This window comes from Cherax quadricarinatus, chromosome 8 (assembly GCF_038502225.1).
Source record: "Cherax quadricarinatus isolate ZL_2023a chromosome 8, ASM3850222v1, whole genome shotgun sequence".
In the NCBI taxonomy this organism is placed as follows: Eukaryota; Metazoa; Arthropoda; class Malacostraca; order Decapoda; family Parastacidae; genus Cherax; species Cherax quadricarinatus.
In genome coordinates, this window is record NC_091299.1 from 5,913,765 (window position 1) to 5,930,488 (window position 16,724).

Genomic DNA, 16,724 nt, shown 5'->3' on the forward strand with positions numbered 1-16,724 from the left:
ACGAGACTGAGCTCATGGCAACTGACAGTGGCTTCAAAGCCACCTTATCTTTTATGTACAATGTACTGTATGTGCTTTACACAACGAGAAGCACTTCTTTTATTTGTTGGAACCATGGCTAGGGCTACAAGCAAGCAGGTTATAACAATAAATGGAGAAAAAGAAATGGGAATGACTTATGCAGCAAGTAGCGCCACCAAACAGTACCAGCAGATTGGTGTGGCGACATTGGAAATTTGAAATTATGCTAGCCGAAATTAGTGCCGAATAACCGATTGAACCAGATGTCTGATTGCTCGATTTGTGATGGCAGACTTGTATAACAATTTAGCACAATTTAAAACAATGATGTTGAAAGAATTTTAAGTTTGAAGTAATGATTAAATAGTTGAGCAATCAAGCACAATATGAAGCAGACAAATAAGATGCAATGCAAACAATGAACACGATATACATACATGTATTACATATTTGCACAAATTATTATTAACCCTGAAGCTGGAAAATTAGAAAGTCACAATACTGTGACTGGAACAATTCACCAAAACCCCTCAGTGGAGAGGAAAGTTTTGATGATATTTCCGTCCATCCTGGGCCATCACCGAATCACAATGATTTGACAAGGACCCAGGATGGATCAAAATGTTATGCTAAAGTTCCCCGCCTAATGATCTGACAAGGACCCAGGATGGATCAAAATGTTATACTAATGTTCCTCTCCTAATGATCCGACAAGGACCCAGGATGGATCAAAATGTTATACTAAAGTTCCTCTCCTAAGTGTGGGATTTTGGTGAAATTTTGAGGCTACACATTATTAGCTGGAAAACTCCACATGACATCACAAGACAAACTTCAATGTCAATGTTACAGTCATAATCATAAACTAAACCAAATATATTGCCTAACAAAAGACCTTTTAAAATAGCCTATAAAGAACTTACAGTCCAGGGATAAGTGTGTTGTACTGTGACCATATTATTGCTGGCCCAAGATCCCGCTTTCCCACAAGTAACTGGCCATTCCAGATGTCCCATAATTCATCCATCTCTCTTAAACTTTAATCTGCAAAATATGAAAAATACATCAATATTAATATAAAATAACTAATACTGCACACACAAAATTATTAAAATATTGTTACTAATCATTAGTCAAGATATTTAGTAGAAGGTAATTATGAGTATTATTAAAAGAAGAACAAATATAGAAGTGCATTAAGGACATAAGAAAGGGGAGGTAGGCATACTCTTCTGCTTTTCAAGAGTCTTAACTTACTCAATATACAAAACATCCACACTTATTATTGTGCCTACTACATGCACAGAACACTACATTACAAATATAAACCCTCCTCTCAAACTCCTACTTGATAACTACAACAGAACACAAAACCATAATAAAAGACAAATCACTCTTCGATATCTCTCATGTTCATCTCTCCCTGTGCAAAAATTCTATGCACGTTCAGGGCCTGAAGATCTGGAATTCATTACCAGAACACACTGAAGGACCCCTGCTGCCTGTAAATCAATTTAAGGCCCTACTTAAGAAATCTCATCACCCAAAATTAACCAGACAAGTTGTACTTAATACCTACCATTTACTCAAAAGCAACACAAAAAGTACCAATGATGTCTCAATTTCAATACTGAATATTTTGCTGAAGCTTGCTCAACCATGTACTCATTACATCAAAAACTGATGCTCAAATTTCACTGTTCTGAATACTTAATTGTAATAATCCATATTGTAAATTGTTTAATTTGTTCTATTGTAAAACTGTAATGCTTCAAAATTGTCATGTTCAAATTTCATCGATTTAAATGCTCATTTGTGCTTCATACTGTAAATTGCTTAAATTGTTCTATTGTAATACTGTAATTTTTATAAAATAATTCAAAACTAATTATTCATTTCTAAACTTCTCTACTAGACCTATTAAAGCCATACAGCATTACCTATTAAAACTCAATTCTCTGTACTCACTGTAACTCTCCTAATGACCATTTAATCTGTTATAGCCTAATTAATCTTAAGTTAATTTTAAGTTTCCCCAAAATGCTCTGCATACAAGGGGCTTTTGGCATGTACACTCAACTATTATATTCCTTTGTACAACTATGTATCATGTCAAAATAAAATTATTATTATTATTATTATTATTAAAAAGGGGTAAGGCAGCTGGAAGATTATTATTATTATAATAAAAAAAAAAGCGCTAAGCCACAAGGGCTATACAGCATTGCAGGGTAGGGAAGGAAGCGTGGGTATTGGGCAGCACAAGGGGGAAGGGATGATCAGTAGGTTACAGAAAACAGCGGGGTAGCGGATAGTGCGGGGGAAGAGGGTAGCAAGAGATTGAGGTAGAAAGGGCTGAAGGTATCGGAGTTTGTGAAGTCAGTCAGTCGTTGTCAAAAAGTCAATGAGAGAGTCTGGATGAAAGGTGGGTCCATCAGCGAGAAGGGAAGGTAAAGAGAGAGCAGCGGAGCGAAGACGACGACGGAGGTAAATTCTGCGTGCTCGTTGATAAAGTGGGCAGTCTAACAGAATGTGGCTGACTGATAAGGGAACCTGACAATTCTCACAGAGAGGAGCAGGGCGCCTCTCCATGAGATATCCATGAGTAAGACGAGTATGGCCAATGCGAAGACGGGAGAGAGTAGTCTCCCAACCTCGACACTGGTGATAAGAAGACGTGCCATATGCTCTTCCAAGAGGAAGGAGTACATCTCGGAGCACATCCCGTGGCCCTACACCACGTCCTGATAGTGAAGATGACGATATTGTTACGATGGGTATAAATGATGTGAGTGAGGCAGCAGGCGGTGGTGGTGATAGTGATGGTGGCATGAGTCATGTGACACCAGCAGCGGGCCACGCTACTACCCGCGCTGCTGACTCTGCACAACTACAACCAGCCTCGCCCGACCCCACACTCCTACAACCACAACCTGCACAACCACAACCACAATACAATATCCAGAACGCACCAGCTGACCGCATCTGGGATTGGCAGCAAGATGGCGAGTTTGTTCCCAATCCCCATGACTTTGATGGAGGACAAAGTGGAATACAGCCATCATGTACACTTGGGAACAATCCCACTGAACTGGAATGCTTTCAGTTGTTCTTCGATGAACCCCTGATGGACATTATTGTCAGGGAAAGCAATACATACTATGAGTACACCATGGCAGACACTATTCTGTCACCAAGATCACGCCTACACCAGTGGAAGGACACAACTGTGGCAGAGATGTATCTGTTCTTTGCCACAATAATGCTTATGCCACATGTGTATAAGCATAGTGTCAACACATACTGGGCGACAGACCTCCTGATTTCAACCCCTGCTTTCAGTGACATTATACCAGTGAATAGATTTGTGTTACTGTTACGTATGTTACACTTTTCAGACAAAATCAGGCCTGACAGAAGCGACAGGTTATATAAGATCAGACGTGTGTTTATGTACCTGAAACAAAAGTGCTGTACTATGTATTTTTATCCCTTCAGGAAGCTTGTTATTGACGAGTCTTTGATTTTGTTCAAAGGAAGACTCTCATTCAAGCAGTATATACCAAGCAAGAGGAAACGCTTTGGTATAAAGTTATTTGTTCTGTGTGATTGCAAAACTGGTCTGGTTTTGGATATAATTGTGTACACTGGCGGTAAAACAATGGAAGATACCAGGAAGTTACTGGGTATCTCTGGTGATGTGGTTAGAACAATGATGGAGCCATATCTTGGTAAGGGGCATATTTTATATACTGACAACTGGTACACAAGCCCTATACTCAGTGATTTCTTGCGAGTGAACATGACAGATGTGTGTGGCACAGTGCGTAGAAATCGTAAACATATGCCTAGGTTCGATGCTGGCAGTCGTAGAGGTGAAGTGCAGGCGTTTGCTGCCAATGACATCATGGCATTTCGGTGGCATGACAAACGTGATGTCACACTGCTGACATCAGTTCACCGACACGAAATGGTAGACACTGGCAAGCAGAATAGAGAGACCAATGAACCCATTGTAAAACCTGCAGCTGTGATGGATTATAACCTCAATATGCGCTTAGTGGACAAATGTGACATGCAGATTGGGTTTGCTGACTGTGTTCGCAAGAGTTGTAAGTGGTATATAAAACTGTTTTTCCATCTTCTTGACATTTCCATGCTGAATGCTTATAATATGTATAAGTTGAAGACCAAGAACAAACCCAAATATGGTGAATTTTGTTTGTCAGTCATCAGACAAATAATATTCAAGTACCAAGAAACAACACCTGCAATAGACTAGCACCCACGAAATTATCAACACATGTCCTCTCGTCTGAGGCCTGGTGATCACTACCCCATACCACTGCCTGCTACTACTGCCAAGAAAAATGCTCAGAAGAGGTGTTTTGTCTGTGGACATACCACAAAACGCCCACAAAAACGCAGAGACACTCGTTTTATGTGTGAGGAGTGTAAGACACCATTGTGCTTATACCCATGTTTCAAAGAATTCCACAAGCTGCAGCACTTCTAGAAAAGTGTCCAGTGATTGTACATATGTATATATATTATAAAACAATCGTAATAAACATTTGTTTACATTGTGTAAACAAGTTTTAGCAACATTATAATGATACGAGTGTTCTTGCTATAATTGTGTTACATTCAACGAGTGTATATTTGAACATTGCACAATAATTTGGTCTCACAGGCCACAAAAGTTATGTGAAAAAATAAAATAGTGAAAAAAGCAAGAAACCATCGAATACAAGTAAATCAAAGTTTACCTGGTGACCGGCAGTCGCCGCTGTTGCCGCTTGCAGATCAATTTCAGCAAACTTCAGGACTCTATATCTCAGTAAGTACTCATGGTAAAAATTTTTTTTTTGGGACTAAAACAATCAGAAAAATAATCTTAACATTTTCATAAGAAAAAATAATTTTTTTTTTTTGAATATTTTGCGACACCAGGAGACACTTCAGGATTGGGCCCTTCGACAGTCAAAGGGTTAATAGTTTGAAGTATGTTACCGAGCATAGTAGACCAACGTAGTTGCCAACGGGTGTGAAGGTGGGTAGCTATTGCAGCCAAATAGTCCGTAAATGGTATACCTCTATGAAACTGGTAGGCCATGTACTGCTGACCGCTCAGCAGTGTCTGCCTGTTCATTGCCCTGTATGTCAACATGACCAGGGACCCAACAAAAAACAATATCTTTATGCTTGGTAAAGATGCGGCGTAGCCAAAGTTGGATACGGAGGACTAAGGGGTGAGGTATATCAAATTTCTGTATAGCCTGTAAAGCACTAAGGGAGTCTGAGACAACCACAAATGATGACACAGGCATAGATGCAATACGGATAAATGCTGCAAGAATGGCATACAATTCAGCAGTAAAAATACTAGCCGAAGATAGTAAATGCCCTCGTACGACACTGTCCAGAAACACTGCTGCGAATCCTACGCTGTCAGAAGACTTAGAGCCATCTGTGTACACTGCAATGGCATGAGAATGAGAGTGGAAGTGAACAAGAAAAAGAGAGCGGGAAGCTACCGTAGACAGTTGGGCTTTCGAGCAAGGGAGTGAGACAGAACAGACTCGAACAGCTGGAACTTCCCAGGGGGGTAGGGAAAAGTGAGATGCTACATGAACATAGAGAGGTGGTAATTGAAGAGAAGACAAGAGCAAATGTAGGCGAAGGGAGAAGGGACGGAGCAAACAGGGGCGGCAAACAAATAAAGAATGTCTACTAATATCGGTGACCATTCTATAAATGGAAGGATTGTGGAGATCATGACAGCGTACATAGTAGCAAAGGCAATGGGCATCACGGCAATCGGATAAGGATGGAACGTTCGCTTCTGCATAGAGGCTCTCAACAGGGGAAGCGCGAAAATCACCAAGGCATAAACGTAATCCTTGGTGATGAATGGGGTTAAGGCTAGAGAGAGTAGCAGGAGAGGCCGCTGAATAGATCTGGTCACCATAATCAAGTTTCGATAAAATGAGGGTGGAATGTAGGCGAAGGAGAGTTCGACGATCAGCTCCCCAGGAAAGATGAGCAAGGGTTTTAAGAAGGTTCAGCCGGCTGTGACAAGTTGCCTTCAGAGAGGTAATGTGAGGTTTCCAGGATAACCTACGGTCAAAGAGGAGGCCCAGAAACCTGACTGTATCACGTTCAGGGATACGGGAGCCATAGAGGTACAAAGGATGATCGGAGATGACAGAGCGTCTAGTGAAAGTGATTTGGCGAGTTTTGATACTGGAAAATTTAAACCCATGTGTGGTGGCCCAATTGGAAACATGGTCGACCGCATGTTGGAGAGAAACTGTAATGAGGCGACAGTCAGCGCCTGCACAGGCAATAGCGAAGTCATCAACATAGAGTGATGACCAAATATTTAATGGAAGACTAGAGGCCAAATCATTTATAGCAAGGAGAAAGTGTTGTGCTCAGAACACATCCCTGGGGGACACCTTCAGCTTCGATAAAGTCCAGAGAGAGCACATTATTAACCCGAACACGGAAATGTCTGTCAGTTAAAAAGTTCTTAAGGAAGGATGGTAGATTGCCTCAGAGGCCTAAGGAGTGGGCTTGGGCCAAAATATTATACCTCCAAGTTGTGTCATATGCCTTCTCAAGGTCAAAAAATATGGCAATAACCGAGTGGTTATTCGCAAAGGCATTACGAATATACGTATCCAAGCGTAGTAAGGGGTCTATGGTAGAACGTCCCTCACGAAAGCCATATTGACGAGTGAAGAGACTGTTGCGTGTCTCTAAATACCACACTAAACATCTATTTACCAGGCGTTCCATCACTTTGCAAACTGCACTGGTAAGAGCAATGGGACGATAGTGGGAGGCTTCATGTCCCGTAGTGCCCGGTTTGCGGAAAGGGAGAACAATGGCAGATTTCCACAGCTGTGGAAGAACTCCTTGTGACCAAATAAGATTGAAAAGGTGTAATAGGACTGCAAGGGCTGACTGATGCAAATGTTGTAGCATACGAATATGAATGTCGTCGGGCCCAGCTGCCGATGATCGGCAAGCTGAGAGTGTTGCCTCCAGTTCCTGAAGTGTAAAAGGCACATCATACTGTTCTTCTCAGAAGAACAGGCAGGCGGTGCAACATTCTTCTAATAAAAAGCAAGTGTGCTATGAGTATGCTGAGAGAGAACACAATAGGTGCTAGGAGCCCAAGAATGTTGAACTGCCTCTCAGCATAGATAAGGGGGATTACCAGTAGACCCCTGGCTGTCTTCAAGAGAGCTGGACAGACACCTGAAGTTAGTACCTGACCAGCCAGGCTGTGGTTCATATACTGGTTTGTGTGGCCAGCAGTAACAGCCTGGCTAATGAGGCCCTGATCCACTGTGAGGCCTTGTCATGGACCAGGCCGTGAGGGCGTAGAACCTCTGAATACCCTTCAGGTATACTCCAGAATAACAATTTGCACCATAAATACTCTCAACTATTTTTACCTTACTGTGGATAGAAGTATTGTTATAGTGGACCCTCGAGTTTCATAAGGCTCGCGCTTTGTAAATTTTGACTTTCAACACCTTTTTCGTCAAAATATAGCCTTTAGGTTTGTAATTTGGCTCACCATTCGTCACTTATCTGGAGTGCGTATGAGTGGCCTCCCAGCATCCACCCCACACAAAGGCGCCTCACACACCACTACCAGTCAGTGTGGCATTGTTTATTGGCGAGTGAACATCACTCCACGTGTTCATGCGATGCATTTCGTAATATTTCATACTTTTTTTGTGCTTGCAACTTCTAAATAAGCCACCAAGGGCCCAAAGAAAGCTTCTAGTGCCAGCCCTTTGGTAGAGGGTGGTAGTGGTTGTGATAGTGGTAGTGGGTGGTAGTGATGGTGGTAGAGGGTGTTAATGATGGTGGTAGAGGGTGGTAGTGATGGTGCTAGAGGGTGGTAGTGATGGTGCTAGAGGGTGGTAGTTATGGTGGTAGTGGTTGTAATGGTGATAGTGATGGTGGTAGAGGGTGGTAGTGGTTGTAATGGTGGTAGAGGGTGGTAGTGGTTGTAATGGTGATAGTGATGGTGGTAGAGGGTGGTAGTAATGGTAGTAATGGTGGTAGAGGGTGGTAGTAATGGTGGTAGAGGGTGGTAGTGGTTGTGATGGTGAGGGTAGCAGTGATGGTGGTAGAGGGTGGTAGTGATGATGGTAGAGGGTGGTAATGATAAGATAAGATTTCATTCGGATTTTTAACCCCGGAGGGTTAGCCACCCAGGATAACCCAAGAAAGTTGGTGCGTCATCGAGGACTGTCTAACTTATTTCCATTGGGGTCCTCAATCTTGTCCCCCAGGCTGCGACCCACACCAGTCGACTAACACCCAGGTACCCGTTTGCTGCTAGGTGAACAGGACAGGTGTAAGGAAATGTGTCGGAATGTTTCCAACCACCAGGAATCGAACGCAGGCCCTCAGTGTGTGAAGCGGGAGCTTTAGCCACCAGGCCACCGGGTGGTAGTGATGGTGGTAGAGGGTGGTAGTGGTTATAATGGTGATGGTGGTAGTGGTTGTGATGGTGAGGGTGGCAGTGATGGTGGGAGAGGGTGGTAGTGATGGTGGTAGAGGGTGGTAGTGATGGTGGTAGAGGGTGGTAGTGGTTGTAATGGTGAGGGTGGTGGTGAGGGTGGTAGTGATGGTGGTAGAGGGTGGTAATGGTTATGGTGGTGGTAGAGGGTGGTAGTGGTTGTGATGGTGGTAGAGGGTGGTAGTGGTTGTGATGGTGGTAGACAGAGCTGCAAGAGCTCTCTAGACAGTTTTTTTGTGTAACAGGGGTCCAGCGACTCTCAAGCTGGTACTAGTGGCATTAAAAACCAAAGAAGGGAAGTAACCCTGGATAAGGACTTGGTACCTAAAGTGTTTATGGAATGGGATTCCCCTTCCAAACAAGTGTAACTTCTCCATTCTTTCCCCTCCTGTCTTCCATACACCAACAAATCTTCAATAAAGGTAAGTGTTTTGTTATTGTTTTATACATACTCGAGGTCTCGTTGTTTTCTGCATATAAATCTATATTTAATGTAAAAGAAATATTTTTTGTTAATACTTTTGGGTGTCTGGAATGGATTAATTGGATTTACATTATTTCTTATGGGGAAAATGGTTTTGCCATTTGTAAATTTCAACTTTAGTCACACTCTCTGGAATGGTTTAATTAAGAAATTCGAGGGTCCACTGTATTTACAGTTTAAAATATTACTGACATTTTGTACAGGGGAAACAAAAACTGACTTCTGCTATTACTGCTAAATCACTTCACTAGCCTCCATACACATAACTTCTCTCATGTCTGTTTTAGATTGATAAAGCCCCTGGTGGGCTGAATACTTCTAAAGATACCCAGGTGTTGCACATATCTTACCCATCAACTTGTATTACATACCTTTGATCTACTTAACAATCAGATTTGAAACTTGATTATTTGGTCATTCCATGTTAAGTGGTCTGATTTTACAACAGTGCCCCACCTCACCATCACAGATTTTGTTGGAGTCCCAAAGGGTAGTGTTCTTGGCCCACTTCTTTCTCGTTTACATCAGTGATCTCCCAGATGCATCTAAATGCCTTAAACCTGTTTAATTTGCAGATGACACTACTTATGTCTTCTCTCGCCCAACCCCAACTATGCTAATAGACATTACACATGATGAACTACTAAAAATGTCTACTTGGATGACTACCAACAAACTTACTCTCAATATAGACAAAATCTATTTCATGCTATTTGGAAATGGCTTCAAATGTACAGCTAAACATATTGATAAATGGTTCACCCATTTCAAGACACAGGGCAAATTACTAGGTCTCCACCTTGACTGCAGTCTCAAATTCCAGAGCTACATACAGCAAATTTCCAAGAAAGTCTTCAAAACAGTAGGCATCCTTTCAGAGATACAGTACTATGTACCCCAAATGGTTCTTCTTGCTCTTTACCAATCTCTTGTCTACCTTTACCTCACCTATGGTATTTGTGCATGGGGCTCAACCACAGTAAATCACCTTAAACCTTTAACCCGTAAACGGTCCAAACGTATATATACGTTCACTACCATACTGCCCCAACTTTTTTGAGAAAAAAAACATTGTTGTTTTTTAATAGGAAAAAAGAGCATATGGTACCCAGGCATCCCCAATTATTTTAATATGGTGCACAGTGAGTGCTCACACCCATTCTCACACGTCTAGGCGACTCAGGCTTATCGTGGCAATGTTAAATGTAGGACACATAAAACTTATATATACGTTTGGGGCAATAGCGTTAAAAACGTATATATACGTTTGGACAGTTTACGGGTTAACAACTCAACAAAAAGCTGCAGTGCGATTGATTACCAACTCCTGCACTAGACAGCGCACTCCACTGCTTTTTAAGAGCCTTAACTTGCTTAATATACAAAACATCCACACTTATTATTGTGCCTACTGCACACACATCATTATACTCAAACATTAACCCTCCTCTTGAACTACTACTTGATAACTACAACAGAACACAATGCCATAACACAAAGCACAAATCACTCTTCAGCATCCCTCGTGTCCATCTCTCCCTATGCAAAAATGCTATGCACATAAAGGGCCTGAAGATTTGGAATTCACTGCCAGAACACACTAAAGGGCCCCTGTCTGCAAATCAATTTAAGGTCCTTCTTAGAAATCACCTCATCACCCAAAATTAACCAGATAAACATTACTTAACACCTACCAGTTACTCATGAACTCCTAAATAAATTATAACTGCTCAAATATTTGATTATTTACTTCAAACTTAAAATTGTTTCAATTCCATTATTGTATATTGTGCTTGATGATTGCTGAGCTAATTTGTAATACTGTAATACCATCTGCCACCCCACCACTCTCCCAGCCTTCAGTTTGGTTTATACTGTATATGTGAAGGACGATCCTCTGGGAGCTCGCTGTGTTTGTTTAGATACGCATTTTAACTGCCATATCTTAATCTGCCAAACAATCATGGCACCCAGTAAGCATTCAAGTGTTAGTGAAAGTGGCAAGAAAAGGTATATGCATTTGTCTTAGAATTAATGAAGAAAATAAAGATATTAGACGAGATAGTCAGTGGCCGTAATGAAGCGTCACTTTGTGCACATAAAAATGGGTGGACTTGGACTTGGACTTGGACTTGGACTTGGACTTGGACTTGGACTTGGACTTGGACTTGGACTTGGACTTGGACTTGGACTTGGACTTAAACGTTTTCACTGAAGAGAACCCTGCAACTGTCTAGAGCAGCTGATGCCTTACCATCAGTTGTACTATATACTGCTAGGTAAAATAGAACAGGAATCCATTACAGAATTTATGCACACTCCAGTACAACCATCAACTTCAGTACTAGAAGCCCAGTAGGGCCACAGCATAATTCTCCACTCTCCACAATCATCCACAAACACCAGCACCCACAATTTAAGGTAAGAAATACTATTATTTCTGTTGCATATGTAATCTTAAGCAGTAAAAACATAATACATCACGACAGTGAACTACAATTACATACAGTATTCACTTTTATTTTTGTGGAGACCTAAATAAAAGTTTTGGCTTTCTTGGGGCTCCCAGGAATGCAACCCTATTTTTTCCACAAGTTCTTCAGTTCCTTTCACATGGTTTTACCTAACACGGCATTTTGAGGAACGTAACTACCGTGTTAAATGACTGTCTGCTGTACTATATCAAAACTAATTCTTCTCTACCTAACTTATTAAAGCCATATAGTGTGAACTAGTTAAATATTCAATTTTCTTGTATTTACTGTATCTTGCCTAATGACCACATGTATAATTACAGCACTGTTATTGCCTTTTCAATCTTAAGTTTGCCCAAAATGCTCTGCACACAAAGGGGCTTTTGGCATATTCACCAAATTGTTGCACTCCTTAGTGGAAACATATATCATGCTAAAATAAAATTGTTATCGGTGTGCTGAATCTTGCATGTCTTAAACTAAGTTTGGTAAAGTTTTAGATTCATCAGTGAAGTAGATGCTGAGGTAGAACCCTTTATTTGACACCATGCCGTGACCGTGTACTGTAACCCTATGGAATTTTGGCAGTTTTGAATCAAAATAATTTCTTACTCTTTCTACCAAAATAAATGAAACTGATATCTTGCACAACTTCTTATGCTTAATCCAATGGAGCTAATATGGATTTACATTTTTTTAATTTGACATGCTAATTGAATCTCAAAGTAAGGCAAAAATATCAATTTGTTAAAAAGTCAGTTTATCCTTCTCTGGCTTGTGTAATAATAAAGATCTCCCCGCGGAATTTCATTCGCTATTTTGTGACATAGCTTTGTTTACAGATCTATAGTTTCAACTTGGTTGAATGTTTCATTCTTTTTAAATTTCAACATTTTTTCAAAAAAGTAGAAAATTGGGTAATTTTCAATGTGCTTTTGCAAAAAAGTTATCTTTAAACATTTTCAAACTGCATCCATTAGAAAGAGCATGTTTTAACCCATCTAAAAAAGTTGCTTCAGTTTTTCATTGCGCCCATATAATGCCCAAAAAATAAGGGTCAAAATTCATCAGGTTACTGTAACTTAGTGGTTTGCGAAAATCTGCAGTATGGTTAACTTTTTAAGTTGGACGTGTCATGTGATAATTTTTTTCAGCACTTTTTGAGAAAAGCATAGGAGTATTTGATTGCGTTGGTCCGTGGTGGCATTTTGACTACTGGTTCAATCAATTTGAAGCAGCAACCCCATCGCCAAAGAGGTCACATTCAATAGCCATGCAATTTCAGCCATGGGTGGGTTTCTTTAAGTTCCCAAGCCTGCAGTCTTTGTTTCTTTGTTGAGGTTCCAAAGCCTTGCTCGGGTTATCTGTTTTTCACAAGCCAATAGCAGGGCTGCTTAGTTCTGTACGTCGAGTCCGACAGTGGCAGTGATCTTATGCATTATCACATTTTGCACTTGTTCAGTTTCTCGTTTTGTATAGCCCGCTTTATCTCTACTGCTCACTTTTGATGACACCTTTCTCTTTTTTTTTTTCAAAAGCTCTTTGTAAATACCCTGTTTTCTAATTTTTTTGAAAAAATGGGAAAATTTAAATTTAAAAGGAATAAAACATTCTCCCAGGTTGAACCTATATGCAGCCTCTCCTCACTTAGTGACGTACTCGTTTACCGATGACTCGGACCTACGACGGGCTGTCTTACCAGTTTGCATACCTAAATGTATATTAGAGCTTATTTCCTCTATTCTGTTTATTACAATATACAGTACACTATAATCATTTAAAAATACATCAAAAATGTTATAAATGGTGCATAGATGACATAAAAACAGTATCAAAGTTGGTTGACACAAACCAACTACCATTATGGTATGCTCCTCATTGAACGATGAATTTGTTTACCGATGTGATCTTAGGAACGGAATTCCGTTGTTAATTGAGGAGTGATTGTATTTGTAAACAAGGTTGTCACAAAGTCCTCTTCAAGGGGGGCTCCTTGGCATGGTGAAGAGGCTCTTGGTCTGAGGAATTAGACCTGTCGGTTTCCTTCCTCAGACTGAACCTAATTACCCCCCCAATTCCCCCTTCCCTCTCCCATCCTCCCCTTTTTCCTTTCCTCCTCCTCCTCCCCACCCCTCCCTTTTGCCCTTCCTTTTTGGCCTTTGGGATTTTTTCCCACAGGCGCACTAGTTCCTAGGTAGGGGAAAGGGTACTGGGGTCCATCCCATTCCGTTGAGGTGCTTGGCGGTGGCGTAGTTTGCCGTGGAATCTGGATTGCCTGGGGATGTCCCGATCCCTCTCTGGTATCCCGGAGGGTGGCTTTGGGTGTCTTTTGGGCGATGGGTGTATCTCTGGAAGCCACCTTTCGGATTCCGGGGGTGGCGGCCGAAGAAGGTATGATTTGTGGCGGATATCCGGCCGCCCTCTCTTTTGTCCACCGAGGTAGCTCGGCAGATGTGAGGTTGCTATCCCGGATTGCTGGTTTACTGGCATGATGGGTAGGGTATGGCACGGGTTCCATGGTGCATCTGCGCTACTTGCGGTGCTGAGGTCCTCTTGGGTGCGGAGGGACATTTCTGGCCCTTTCATTCCTCCTAGGAACTATCCCTCCCTGGCCCCCCCCCCCTTTTTATTTTTTTTTTTATTTTTATTTTCTTTCTTTTTTTTTTCTTAACAAAAAGAAAGAAGTAACCTAACCATGGAGTACCCGATCCATGACCCCGCTACCCCCGGGCCCCTTATTGTTACTGCACCCCGTTCTGACCTCATCTTTTGGCCACTCTTCGGACATTCCTAAGGCCCCTGTACCTCTTGCTGGTGCTGTTTCGTCACCCGCTTCAGGTGCTGGAGTTTCGACTGACTCCTTTGATTTGTCTGACCTCTGCTCTCCTTTGACTATGCTTCCGGCTTCTCTCTCTACGGAGCGGCGATTTTCGAATCGCTGGCCCGTCCCACGTCGGACCGACTCTGGTCCCACTTCTAAACATTAGCGACAAGCTCCTGATGATGCTACTTCGTTACCTTCCCATTCTACTCAGAAAAGACCTACATGTCATGCACTCCCTCTCCACACTGTTTCGGACCACACAATGGACTAAATTCTTTACATTAAGACTGACTTCTTCTACTGCCTATCTTTCCAACCATAGTACAGTGGTCCCTCGATTATCGACGGTAATCCGTTCCTGGAAGCCGGTCGATTATCGAAATGGTCGATTTACGAATCAATTTTCCCCATAAGAAATAATGTAAATTCAATTAATCCGTTCCTGACACCCAGAAGTATTAAAACAAAAAAATTTTTTACATGAAATATTCATGTAGTACATAAACAATACAATGGGAAATGATGAATGAAACATTAACAGCATAACACTTACCTTTATTGGAGATTCTTCTTAGTGTATGGGAGACTGGAGGAGGAGGAGAGAGTGGATTGTTTATAGTTTGGAAGGGGAATCCCCTTCCAGCAACACCTCAGGTACCATTTGCTTTTCTGGGGTTGCTTCTTTTCTCTGTTTCTTAATGCCACTAGGACCAGCTTGAGAGTCACTGGAGTCCTGTCTCGCAAAATAACTGTGCAGAGAGCTCTGTTTCTGGCGTCTCTTTAAAACTTCCCTAAAATGGGCCAAGACTCTGTCACTGTACAAGTTGCCGATATGCCTTGCAACATCCTTCTCTGGGTGATGTTTCTCCATAAATCTTTCCATCTTACCCCACATAGTAAAAATCTCCTTAATTTCTGAAGAAGGCACCTTCTTCCATCTCTCTTCCTCCTCCTCTGCAGCAAGATTCTGAGCTGCGATCTGTTGCTCTTCCTGCTGAAGCTCTTGCAGCTCCTCAGTGGTTAGCTCTTCGTTGTGGTCCTCCACCAACTCTTCCACATCCTCCAAACTCACATCCAACCCCATGGAACTCCCCAGTGCCACAATAGAGTTCAAAACTGACATAGGCTCATCAGGGTCAGCCCCAAACCCTGTTTTTCTTAAATTCAATGGTATTTCTCACCTTCTTTACCAAAGGTTTGGCACTAGGAGCTTTCTTTGGAGCCATGGTAGCTTATTTAGCACTTAAATAACTTGCAAGCACTAAAATAAATGAAATATTATGAAATATTTCACTGGAGCACGTGAGAGGACCGCCGCTAACTGGTAAACAATGGCACACTGGCTGGGAAGGAAGGCTGAGGCTGGTCGAGGCCCACTTACCTCGTGCATACGCATCTGGGACGACGGGTCGAGACGGGTCGATAAACGAATTTCGGTCAATTTCCGAGTCAATATTTTGTTGAAAAAACCGGTTGATTTCCGAAATGGTCGACTTTCAGGCCGGTCGATTATTGAGGGACCACTGTATTGGCAAAGCGCTGCTACGCCACGTTGGTAGAGATATTTCCTTTCATGCTCTTAAGAGTGGTATGCGCATCATCACAGTCCAGAATTCTACTCAAGCTCATGATCTTTCTCTTCTTTCACATATCGATACTATTCCTATCACTATCGAGAAACATCATTCCCTCAATTCTTGTAGTGGTACTGTTATTCTGCCCCATACCATAGTCCAACAGAATTTCCAGACATGTGGCACTGACATTCTCGAACAGCTGGAACTCCAAGATCTCCCAATTCTCAAGGTAGACACTTATGTTCTTCCTGCCCGCGGGCGAAGACGATACCCTTGCAATGTGGCTTGTTTAACTTTTGACAGCCGTGAACTCCCATCCTCTGTTTATGTAGCAGGACATCGGTTACAAGTTCGGAAGGTGATCCCTACACCACAACAGTGTAAGAATTGCTGGTGATTTGGCCACCCAGCAAAATATTGCAGATCTATAGCCGAATGCCCAGTCTGTGGTGCCGATGACCATTCTAATACGTCTTGCAGTCGAACTCCCTCTTGCCTTAATTGTCATGAGGCTCACCCTTCGTACTCTCACCATTGCCAGGTCTACTTAAATGAGCGGGAAATTCGTTGCCTCAAAGAAGCAGAAGGTCTCCCTTATGCTATGGCGGTTTCTCGTCTCCGCCTCCAAGGGAGACTGCCCCGTGTTTCTTATTCTCGTGTTTCAAAGCGTCCCTCCACTTCTGGGGTTACATCTTCTGCAGCTTCCTCTGCGGTTGCCAGTCCCATAGTCACTCGTGTATCTAATTCTTTTGCTTTCCTGGGCTCAGATGTCCCTACTTCAACTCCTCAGTCT

At 42.1% G+C, this 16,724-nt stretch overlaps 1 protein-coding gene across 8 annotated transcripts in view; it reads right to left on the reverse strand.

Annotated features, from left to right (window-relative positions):
* Window positions 1-16,724, reverse strand: part of LOC128685331 (uro-adherence factor A) — a 125,169-nt gene that overhangs the window by 104,723 nt on the left and 3,722 nt on the right. For all 8 annotated transcript variants that reach the window (XM_070082801.1, XM_070082798.1, XM_070082802.1 and 5 more), the window contains exon 2: window positions 945-1,065. In XM_070082801.1, coding sequence (XP_069938902.1) covers window positions 945-1,037 — 93 coding nt within the window. In that variant the 5' untranslated portion in view covers window positions 1,038-1,065. The remainder of the gene's footprint in view (window positions 1-944; window positions 1,066-16,724) is intronic.